Source organism: Humulus lupulus, chromosome X, assembly GCF_963169125.1.
Source record: "Humulus lupulus chromosome X, drHumLupu1.1, whole genome shotgun sequence".
In the NCBI taxonomy this organism is placed as follows: domain Eukaryota; kingdom Viridiplantae; phylum Streptophyta; class Magnoliopsida; order Rosales; family Cannabaceae; genus Humulus; species Humulus lupulus.
In genome coordinates, this window is record NC_084802.1 from 26476050 (window position 1) to 26487480 (window position 11431).

The window sequence follows — 11431 nt, forward strand, 5'->3', positions numbered from 1 at the left end:
GTTCATGATTTACAACCTGGTTTTATGAATGCTCGGGTGCTTGAGGCGGTAGGTAACTATATTGGAGAATTTGTCGATTCTTGTCCCAGGAATTTTGTGGGTGTTTGGCGGGAATACATGCGGATTCGCGTCCGTATTGCCCTCGATTGTCCTCTAAAGAGGCGTATGAAGATTCGATTGTCAGGGGAGGAATGGTTCTGGGTCACTTTCAAATACGAAAACGTCCCGACCTTTTGCTTTATCTGCGGCTTACTGGGGCATTCTGAACGTTTCTGTGCCAAGCGATTTGATGTACCTGAAGAAGAGATTGTTATGCCGTACGGGGAGAGTATGCGGGCTCCGTTCCGGCGACAAACTAAATTGATTGGAGCGCAGTGGCTTCGCTCGGAGATGGTGGAGAAACAGCCGGCGCCTGCGGCTGGCCAGAACATGGGTGACGGTTCAGTTCCGGTATCTGTACCTTCCTATGATCGTGGGGGTTCCTCAGAATATTCTGCCCCTTCCTTGCCACAAAATCAGGGTCATAAAGAGGGGAGTTGTGATCGTGGTTCTCTTTTAATTGGTAGTCCAGCTAATGCCCCTTTTAGAAGTCAACTAATGACTCATCTAGAGTCTAGGGAGTTATCCCTTAAACATAATCAGCCAAAAAGAGGAAGTATAGTTATCGAATCCAAGAAGAGGCGAGCTGGGCCTGAGGCGGGCTTAGCAGGTGATTTGGGCCAAATTTCAGTCTTGGGCCGCGTGACTGAGTTGGAGGCAGAGTCTGATGGAGGGGATTTTGACATGGATCAAGGCAGCGATGATAACCAAAAAAACTTGAGTGGGGCGGGTTCCGGTATGAGGACCCGCCAAGAATTATGAGTACCTTGTTTTGGAATTACCGCGGTCTTGGGACTCCGTGGACTACTCAATTCCTCCAGGAGCTTGTCCTCCGCAAGCGTCCCAATTTTATTTTTTTGTGCGAAATTTTGTGTAAACAAGTGAAAGTTGATAGGTTGAAAAGATTGTTGGGCTTTGAGGGTTTGGTGGTGGTGGACTCTAGGGGTCACAGTGGGGGCCTTGCTTTCATTTGGAGGAAACAAGAGGAAGCCCAGTTACTATCCTTTAGTCAGAATCACATTGATATGCTTCTCTCTCCAAAGGACTCAGCTACTTATCGTGTATCAGGTTTCTACGGTGAGCCAGACAGATCTAAACGCCATATTACCTGGGATCTCATGCGTACCCTCACTCAGCAATCTTCTTATCCTTGGTGCATTCTTGGTGATATGAATAACATTCTTAGGCCGAATGAGAAGCGAGGAGGTCGCCCATATCCTCGCTGGTTGATTGATGGCTTCTCCCAGGCAATTTGGGACTGTGGTTTGGTGGATTTGGAGCTAAGTGGTTACCCTTATACTTGGGAGCGTGGTAGGGGTTCGGAGAATTGGGTGGAGGTAAGGCTGGACAGGGCTTTAGCTTCTTCTTCCTGGCTGAATTTGTTTCCAAATTTTATTCTTTTGAATACCGAAGTGTCAACTTCGGACCATTGCCCCTTGTTGCTTGATCCGTCTCCTATCCAGCATTTTCAACGCATTAAGTCCTTTAGATTTGAAAATGCATGGCTCCGGGAGCCTATGTGCAAGCTTATTGTTGAAGATACTTGGGCTATGAACGTTGGAGGCTCCATTTTTGAGAAGCTAGATGCCTGTTCGAAGACTCTTGAAGTGTGGGGTAATGATATTACAGGGAATTTTTTTCGCCGTATTGGCCTTTGTCGTGAGCGGCTTCGGTCTTTGAAAGGTCGTAATGACCCTACTTCTTTACGGCAATACCATGAGGCAAGCACTAATCTGTTTGAGGCTCTTACGCAGAAAGAGGTGTTTTGGAAGCAACGTTCTAAGCAGGTGTGGCTCAGAGAAGGCGACCAAAACTCGAAATACTTTCATGCATCTGCACGTGCTCGTCGTCGCTCAAATCGCATAATTTCCCTCTGTAATGAGCAAGGTATGTCGATTGGATGGGCTGATGGTCTTCAGGATCTCATAGTTGATTATTTTCAGCATTTGTTTACGCCGTCAGCTTCGGATTGGGGACCAGTTGTTGATATTTTGACCCCCAGGCTTTCGGTTGAGCAGAATGCCACGTTGCTGGCTTCGGTTGATGAAGATGAGGTTAAGGCAGCCTTATTTCAGATGCACCCTGATAAATCACCTGGCCCTGACGGCATGAGTCCAGGCTTTTATCAGAAATTCTGGAATATTTTGGGTCATGATGTTGTTAAGCAGGTTCAGGAGATTTGGCGTCTGGGACGATTGGATGATAAACTTAGTTTAACCAACATTGTGCTTATCCCGAAGAAGAAATCCCCAAAAACAATGCTGGATCTACGCCCCATATCTTTATGTAATGTATTGTACAAAGTTGCCTCCAAGGTTCTTGCGAATAGGTTGAAACAGGTGATTGATCGGATTATTTCTGAAACTCAAAGTGCTTTTATCCCTGGTAGGCTGATTACGGATAACGTCATGATTTCGTATGAGATTATGCATTACTTGAAGCGTAAGAGACAGGGGAAGGATGGGTTTATGGCCATTAAGCTGGATATGAGTAAGGCGTATGATAGGGTGGAATGGGGTTATCTACAGGCTGTTCTGGGCCGTCTGGGGTTCGATGAGAAGCTGGTGGCTATGATTATGGCATGTGTGAGCTCGGTTCGCTATCAAATTTGTCATGGTGGTCGAGTTTTTGGTAATATTACCCCGGGTCGTGGATTGCGTCAAGGGGATCCACTATCTCCTTATCTTTTTATTATTTGTACCGAGGGTTTTTCGGCACTCCTTCAAAGGTATGAACGGTTGCGTTTCCTCAGTGGTGTCCAGGTGGCGAGGGGTGCGCCCAAAATATCCCACATGTTTTTCGCGGATGATAGTTATATTTTTTGTAAGGCGAAGTTCGAAGAGGCGTCCCATGTGCTTGACCTCCTTCATTCCTTTGAGCAAGCATCTGGCCAGAAGGTTAACTTTGAGAAATCCAGCATCTTTTTTAGCCACAATACTGATGTTTCTGTTAGAGATATGATATGTGGGGAAATGGGAATTCATGAGGCTGATGAGGAGTCTACGTATCTTGGGCTTCCTAATATTATGGGCAGGAAGAAGTCAGTTCTTTTGGGGTACCTAAAGTCTAGGATTCAGCAAAGAATCGAGAGGTGGGAGGGCCGTTTTTTGTCTAAGGCGGGAAAGGAGATTCTTCTCAAGAACGTGGCCCAAGCATTGCCTAATTATGCGATGAGTGTCTTCCTTCTTCCACTTGAGCTTAGTCGTGATCTTGAGAGGCGGATGTGTAAGTATTGGTGGCAATCTTCTTCGTCAAAGAAGGGTATTCACTGGTTGAGTTGGAAGCGGTTGTGTACTCCAAAAGCTTTGGGAGGTTTGGGATTTCGGGATTTCCGTCAGTTTAACATCGCTCTTCTTGGGAAGCAGGCGTGGCGTTTGGTTAAGTTTCCTCATTCTTTGGTAAGTCGGGTGTATCAGACCCGTTATTACCCTCATTCAACCTTCTTCTCGGCCAAGTTAGGTGGAAGCCCGAGCTTTATTTGGCGTAGCATTCTCGAGGCTCAAAGCCTTATTCAGCGTGGGGCGGGAATTCGTGTGGGGTCAGGGCATTCGGTGATGGTAACTTCGGACCCTTGGCTTCCTGATTCTAATAACCCGTTTGTGACTTCTGACCATGTGGCTTTGGAGGGTAAAAGGGTTTTCCAGCTCATGCTTGCGGATCGTAATGAATGGGATGTTGATCTTCTAAGGGACCTCTTCCCGGAGAGGGATGTGGATTTGATTTTCAACATTCCTATTTGTAGAGATGATGTGGACTCGTGGTATTGGCGTTATGACAATCTCGGAATTTATACAGTCAAAAGTGCTTATTCTCTTCTGCAAGGTTCTGCTTCAGATTCGGAGACTAGTGCAAATTCTGGGTTCTGGAGACGATTGTGGCATCTTAAAATTCCTCCCAAAGCGAAGAATTTCTTGTGGCAAGCTGCTAAGGAGTGCCTTCCAACTAGGGTCCAACTTCAAACAAGGCACGTCCTAGTCGACCCATTATGCCCTTTTTGTCAAACGGAGCAGGAGACAATTGGTCATGTGCTGGTTTCGTGCGATTTTTCTGGGCTGTGTTGGCGTCAGGCAGGCTTGGCGATTTCCACTATGATCACAGGTTCTTTTTCGGAGTGGCTGTCTGCTCAATTTGCTAGATTCTCTGGTGACCAACGAGCTGATATTGCAATGATATGCTGGGCTTTGTGGCATTGCCGTAACCAACTGGTATGGCAGCAAAAGCATCTTTCTCCTTCGGATGTACTGCTGTTGGCTCGCACAACTTTGTCCCAATGGGTCGGCGCCCAAGATCGAGCTGTCAACTTGTCCCTGGGTCTACTTATTCCCACTGATGGGGCGGTGAAGTGGAGCTTGCCTAAGGAGGGGTTTATGAAAATCAATACAGATGCTGGCTTGTTCGAGTCCCTTAATTGTTTTAGCTTCTCTTGCGTGGCCAGGGATCATAGGGGTCTGTTTTGCGAGGCAAGGGTCAGTTGTCGCAGAGGTATGGTCTCTCCTGAGGTGGCAGAGGTTCTTGGCATCAAGGAGGCGCTGAGTTGGGTAAAGAATGCGAATTGGGATCATGTGGAAATTGAATCTGACTCTATGGTGGCTGTCCAGGCTATTAGGAGTTCGGTGGATATGTGTTCCTATTTTGGCCGCCTTGTGCGTGAATGCAGACAATTCCTTATTGATCTAAAACCCAAAGATGTCTCAGTTACATTTATTAGGCGATCTGCAAATGCTTTGGCTCATTGTCTTGCAAAAGCTACAAGCATTGTCTCTGATCGTGTATTGGAAGTTTTTGATACTTCTGTTGATTTCCAAACATTGTTATTGAATGATTTGATTTAATGAAGTTTTACCTTTTTGGCAAAAAAAAAAAGTATTAAAATTAATTGTTTTTTTTATAAAATTACACTTCATGACTTTTTTTCTATAGATATTTATTCATATGAGATTTTTGAGGTATAAAACTTTTCAGAGAAGGTGTATTTTTTCAATTCAATGTATGTGATTCTTAATCCCATATTATTTTTATAAATCCATGTTATATATATTTTAAAAAATTCGCTTACTTATTAATAGATAATTTTATACTTAATAAAAAAAATTGGCATCTTATTTTGGTTCTTATTACTTAGAAGGGAGGTTCTAAAAGTCATATACCTCATATATATGTTAACTAGATCGTCAAAGTATTACCAAAAACACAATAGGGAAGAAGCAATTTTGACCCACTCAAAAAAGGAAAGCCTACGAAAAATAATAGATAAATAATACACACAAAAACCATTTGGTATCTTTAATATAGCGACACGTCCCATTGAAACAAAGGGTTATTCCTTCGCTCATTGTATTTGATAGTGAAGTAAAGAAACCAAAAACTAAGGGCGCTAGTTTGAAAACAGCTATATAATTATTTGGTTGTTTAATTATTTGAACAGTAATTATATATACGAATAATTATATTATATTTTAAAATATAATGTGTATTTAAATGTTAAATGATAATTGTTTATGAATTTTTATTTTCATGTTTAATAAAATAATTAGTAATTATACAAAAAAAAAAATTATATAATAAATATTATTTAAAATTAATAGGAATTACATAATATAATTATATCAAATTCTCATAGAGTTATGAAAATTAGAGAACGTAATTAAGATTCCACAATTACATAATTATTGTATAATAATATAGTAAAACAAATATGTTAAATTGAATAATTACTCTAAATTAAATTAAATTAAATTATATCAAATTTCAATTATAAGATGAACTTCCAAAGGTACCACGAAGTTGAAACTTTTTCATTTCATGAGCTTGATAATAGAATAAGATTTGTAGGGACATCTCGAATTACAAGCCAGAACAGTGAGTAGGGGACCTTTTTACACGTGTCGAACTTCTAGACCAAGTTCGTGGTCCCAACTCCCTATTATATAAACACACACACATCTAATATAGGCTGTTCAACTGAGAACTTGTTCTTTTTTGTTTTTCTTCTTTTTGTTTCCACAAAAGAGAAGAGAAGTTTCGTGTCTTATTCATCGAAAACACACTAATTCATGGCTGAAGATAACACAACAAAGGGCTCATCATCATCACCATCCAACTCTTCTTCGTACCCTCCACCGTTTCGCCAACTAGTGGTCGACTCGGCCGAGTCGGAGCAAGTGAACTCGGAGGTTGACTCGGACTCTTTAGTACCTGTCCTTGACTACAACGTTGTTAATTATGGTGATGGTAGTGATGGTGGTGGTGGTCTTGGTGAGGCTTGTAGGGATTGGGGTATATTTCGTTTGGTCAACCATGGGGTTCCTCCTACCCTTTTGAGCCAACTTCATGGCCTTGCCAAACAGCTATTTTCTCTCCCTTTTGAAACCAAACAGGCTATATTGACTAGCCCCTTATCTTATTTCTGGGGTACGCCTGTTCTATCCCCATCAGGGGTAGCTTTATCCGTTATAGGTTCTCAAAATACTAATTGGGTTGAAGGTCTCAATGTCCCTCTCTCTCAACTCTCTCAAATCCAAGCTCAAGATCATCCTATCCTTAATTCTTTCAGGTAAGCTTATTATTAAGTATTATCAAATCTCATTTATGTGTACTAATTAATTTTTATATTTAATTATTGTTATTATATAATATTTACAATATGGGCGGCGACAATGCCGAAGGAACATAAAATTGTCGGCATGTGTGATGTGAATCACTTTCGTTTAATAATGGCCATAGTATAATCCCATTAATAATAATAGGGGAAAAATAAACGCCTCATAGTATAAAAAGAATATTTACATGATGTCACAAATATTTCATTTAACGCTCTTTTAAAAAAAATATTTCATTTAATGTATTCTTTTTCTTTTTTTGGCAAAATAGCGAATACTATTAATATATAAAAGATTAATGCTCAAACCTTATATCGAAATTAACACAAATTCCTTTTTTTTTTTTAAAAAAAGTGCTAATGAAAATGGTTTTCTTTTTCTCTCCCTTTCAAAACAAGAAAAGAAGGTTTATCTCTCTCCCTCTCTCATTTTTTTTAATGTTTTACTACTTAAAATTTAATATATCATTTTTTTTTAATTTAAACTCTTCATAATATATGAGAAAGTGAATTTAAATAAAATAATAGTATGTAATAAATGAGAGAAACGATTTCGTTCTATTGGTCAAAATACAATTTGGAGTTACACTGAATCGTTTTTTCTTTCTTTCTAGAAATAACCATGAGACCATACATTCAACGCAATCATGAATTCATACAGTAATTAATGAAAATAAAACGGAAGATTATGATTATATATGTCATTACTATTATTGAAATTAATGTTACATTCTTTTGTTTTTAATTGAATCACGTGACACATCAATTAGTGTCACGTATATATAATTATTAATTGGTTTATTTTCCCAAAGAATTTTGCTGGAAGAATATGGAAAGCACCTAGGAAGGTTGGCGAGATCCATATTCGAAAACATGGCAAAGAATCTCAACTTGGATACATCCGAATCCGGATCCAAATTATCCGAACCGAGCGGGTTCATTCGGGTCTACCGGTATCCACCATACTCCGAATCCAACGAAGACCACCCTGCATGGGGCATGGACGTCCACACAGACAGCTCAGTCTTATCCATACTGAGTCAAGACCGAGTCGGTGGACTTCAAGTCCTCAAAAACGACCAGTGGTTTACGGTCAAACCCATCTCCAACACTCTGATAGTCAACCTTGGAGACATGATGCAGGTACCAATACCATACTACTCATACCATACTATTTATTCATGTGTCGAGGACTAAAACGACGTCGTTTAACAACTGATGCTGTTTTGTGTCGTTTTTTTGTTCAAGGCGATTAGTAACGACGAGTACAAGAGTGTGAAACACAGAGTGAAGGTGAACCAATATAGAGAGAGAGTTTCGATATGTTACTTTGTTTTTCCAGGAGAAGGAAGTGTTATACGAAGCTCGAACTATAAGCCTTTTACTTATAGTGATTTTCAGAAGCAAGTTCAGCAAGATGTTAAGGCCCTTGGCTACAAGGTTGGGTTGGATAGATTCAAGCTTCTTAGTACTGCTATTACTGAGGCGTGTTAAACGTTTTGTTTAGTTGTCGTTTTTGGATCCTACTACTGGTTTGACTTTGACTTTCTCAGTTATGGAAAACAATGGTGGTCAATATGGGCTTTATTTTGTACTAGTGTTATAATTATTAGTTTTAGGTGTTGTGTCTGTGTTTATTAATGATTTTTGGTGAGGTTAGATGGCAATGGAGGAGGGAGCTAAGCCATGTGCATGCAATATCATCAAGCTAAGAACTTGTTGGCCGGTCGGTTATGTTTATTTAATTCCTTTAGTGTTTGTTGGGTAGGCAGGATATCTCGTGATATGTCTTGCTACATGGTGACATCAACAATATTGAATATAGTACACATATAAATGGAAGAAGAAGAAGAAAGAAGAAGCTTCATTTGGTCAAAAAATTCTCTCCCAATAAAAAAAACATATATAATCTATGAATAATCATCAACTAGGGATATTTCATCACCACGGTGATCCACAAATTATGTTTGTGAATGACGGAGCTAGGAGGACTAAGAATTATCATAGTTCTTCTAATTTTTTTCTCTACATTTGTCCCTCTAAAATTAACAAAACAATTATATATATTTATATATAAGACTTTTATTTGGGCTTACATTAACATTTTAATTATTTTAGTAATATGAGTTGTTAGATAATTATTTGCTGTATTAGTCGATATAATTAGTGATTTATAGTTAATTAGCTGAGCATATGTGTGAAATCTAGTTGAAACAGAAGCCTGAGCTTTCTAGTTGACTGAAATCTATGATGAAGAGGCTCAATCCAACTAGGATTATGTAGCTAAGTCTCATTACTAACTCTATAAATACATATTGTCTCATCACAATGGTATGGTGGTTGTATTTGGTTGATCTATTTGATATGCTTCTAATTTAGAAATCTAGAGAGGAAGACTTAATTGGTTAGTATTGCACTACCAAATCTCAGTTATTGTTATGGAATAATCAGGTATGTGTTCTTAATTATGTTTCAATTTCTCATTGTATTATAAATTATATACAATCTTGTATCATGGTGTTTTATGAATTCCTAACATGTGATATTAGATTGCCTATTGTATATGATTTATGATCTATATTTTGTTTAACCATTAATTAATATAGGTTAATTTTCTCTAATTACATATTAATTTCGTTATTATTTTATGTTCAATTTTTTAAAGTTCGAGCATAAAACATTAAGGTTTTTATTCCTCATGAAATTATCTTTCTTTTGATATATTTTATGCAAAATTTTGTTTAGTAATTTATGAGAATTTCATGTTTAAAGTTTTAGGGTTTTACATAAAATTAATTCCATAATTTTTTAATTTAGTGGTTCAAATCTGAAATTGATTAGTAATTTGTAGTTATACATGTATTATATGTTATACCCAAAAATTGGAGATCAATGACGTGGCAATAGATGTGACAAATGGCAGTACATGGTCCGTAAAAGACACATTAAATAGTCAATAAATACATTGACTCCTCAGAGTTGTGATAAAGTGACCCGGTAGACTGACGAAGAATTTGGACTACTTGAAAGATGTCATAATCAAGCCAAGTGCACCTTGGTCCGAGGAAAGCTAAGGAAAGAGCATCCTAGGAGGCTAAGGAGAGTGCATCCTAGGAGTGCTAAGGAGAGTGCATCCGAGGAGAACTCAAGAGAGTGGTCCTAGGAGACCCCAAGAGAGTGGTCCTAGGAGACCCCAAGGATTTGGTCCGAGGAGAAACATGGCATGCTAGAGGAGAGTGTCATGTTAGAGGTGAGAAGTGCATGTCCTACCACCATGCACGTCCGACCAACACTTGCATGAGTGGTCAGTAGGAGAGGTGGATCAACTAGCTAGAGGAGGACTTAGTCAAGATTCCCAGAAACAACTTCAACAAGATATGCGGGAATCTCTCATTCTTCCCACAAATGGGGGGTTTGTTACATTTTGAATTTTGAATGTTTTTTTGTAATTTAAATGTAATAAATATAATAAAATATCCCGGTTCTAGGGGATACCGTATGTATGACCCTAAGCCTATAAATAGAGGGCTTATTGGATTAGAGAGGGTTTCTTCTGCTTCTTCTTTCTAGAGAGAGAAAATTTGGATCTGAGTATTCTAGAGAGAGAAAGTGCTGATATTTGAGAGAATTCTTGTATTTTTGCAATCTGTACTGAAGAAACTCAGTTGGCTCAGTCCATCTGATCTTGAGTACAGATCTATAAATCACAACTCTAAGTGGATTAGGCTATTACCGATAATCGGGGCTGAACCACTATAAAAATCTTGTGTGTTCTTTATTTTCTTTATTAAACCGTCTGTGTCGTTTAAATTCTCTTGAAGGTTGATCGTTTTTTACGTTCTCATGTCATTGGCTAAAAACACAGTCAACAATATAGTTTAAGTTTTTGTTTAATTTCTTGTATGAATGACATTTATATGTTCAATTTCAAGCTTTTCCCTTTGTTATTATTTTCGAAAATTATAGCTTTGGATCTACTTGTTTTTATTGTTTCGCTTGAATTAAACTCCATAAATCCATATTAGAAATTCTATTTCGACCAAAAACCCTCAACCCATCGTCTAAATCACGTGATCTTTTGCTTGAAAACTACCTCTAACTCGCCTAAACAGAACTGGGTCGCGCGACCCGCCTGGAGATTGAAGACAACCTCCTGGTGCGATGCCCACTCTCGGGTAGTAGTGCGTGCGGTGTCTCTGGGGTGAGTTTTTCGACGATTTTTTTTCCAGCATGGTTAGAATTTAATTTATTATTTTTTGATATTTTTTAATTAATTTTTTTGATGTCTCCATATAATTCCTATTGAATTATTACTATTTCGCCTGTTAGAAAATCTTAATAAATATTTTTGTCATATTTTTTGAAAACTTTAAATCATAGAAAATTCTTTGGATATTTTCTCAATCTATTAGACATAGTCACTCTCTTAGTTTGACTTATCTAGTTGATGTACTCTCCACCATCACTTTTTCTTTTATATTTATTCATATTCTTCCATTATTTGTTGTTCTAAAAAAAAAGAACTTGAATGTTTAAATATCAAAATAATGTGTTATGGTGAACACTTTATTTTGATTTCAAAAAATATTTATGAGCAAATTTTTTGTTTGGGAATTTGGTTGAGAGTATTATAATTATCATCACCAAAGTGATTTAATTATATTCATTTTCAATGATTGTTTTATCGGAAAATTTCATCGGTTTATAGAAAATATTTTCTTTTGATTAACTAAT

The 11431-nt window shown here is 38.2% G+C and overlaps 2 protein-coding genes across 2 annotated transcripts; both read left to right on the top strand.

The window, feature by feature from the left end:
• Positions 1-857: 857 nt before the first annotated feature.
• Positions 858-4931, top strand: LOC133805647 (uncharacterized). Its single transcript, XM_062243818.1, has one exon. The coding sequence runs from the start codon at positions 858-860 to the stop codon at positions 4929-4931; it is 4074 nt and encodes a 1357-aa protein (XP_062099802.1).
• A 1127-nt stretch (positions 4932-6058) lies between these two features.
• Positions 6059-8455, top strand: LOC133803826 (gibberellin 2-beta-dioxygenase 8). Its single transcript, XM_062241957.1, has 3 exons — positions 6059-6652; positions 7510-7840; positions 7946-8455. The coding sequence occupies exons 1-3, from the start codon at positions 6153-6155 to the stop codon at positions 8189-8191; spliced, it is 1077 nt and encodes a 358-aa protein (XP_062097941.1). The 5' UTR covers positions 6059-6152; the 3' UTR covers positions 8192-8455.
• The last annotated feature ends 2976 nt before the right edge of the window (positions 8456-11431 follow it).

Bases quoted from the DNA above. Each gene is read 5' to 3' on its own strand.
- LOC133805647 (XM_062243818.1), top strand. From the start codon at position 858: ATGAGTACCTTGTTTTGGAATTACCGCGGTCTTGGGACTCCGTGGACT.
- LOC133803826 (XM_062241957.1), top strand. From the start codon at position 6,153: ATGGCTGAAGATAACACAACAAAGGGCTCATCATCATCACCATCCAAC. The intron at 6,653-7,509 runs GTAAGCTTATTA...ATTTTCCCAAAG, and splicing joins CCTATCCTTAATTCTTTCAG to AATTTTGCTGGAAGAATATG. The intron at 7,841-7,945 runs GTACCAATACCA...TTTTTGTTCAAG, and splicing joins ACCTTGGAGACATGATGCAG to GCGATTAGTAACGACGAGTA.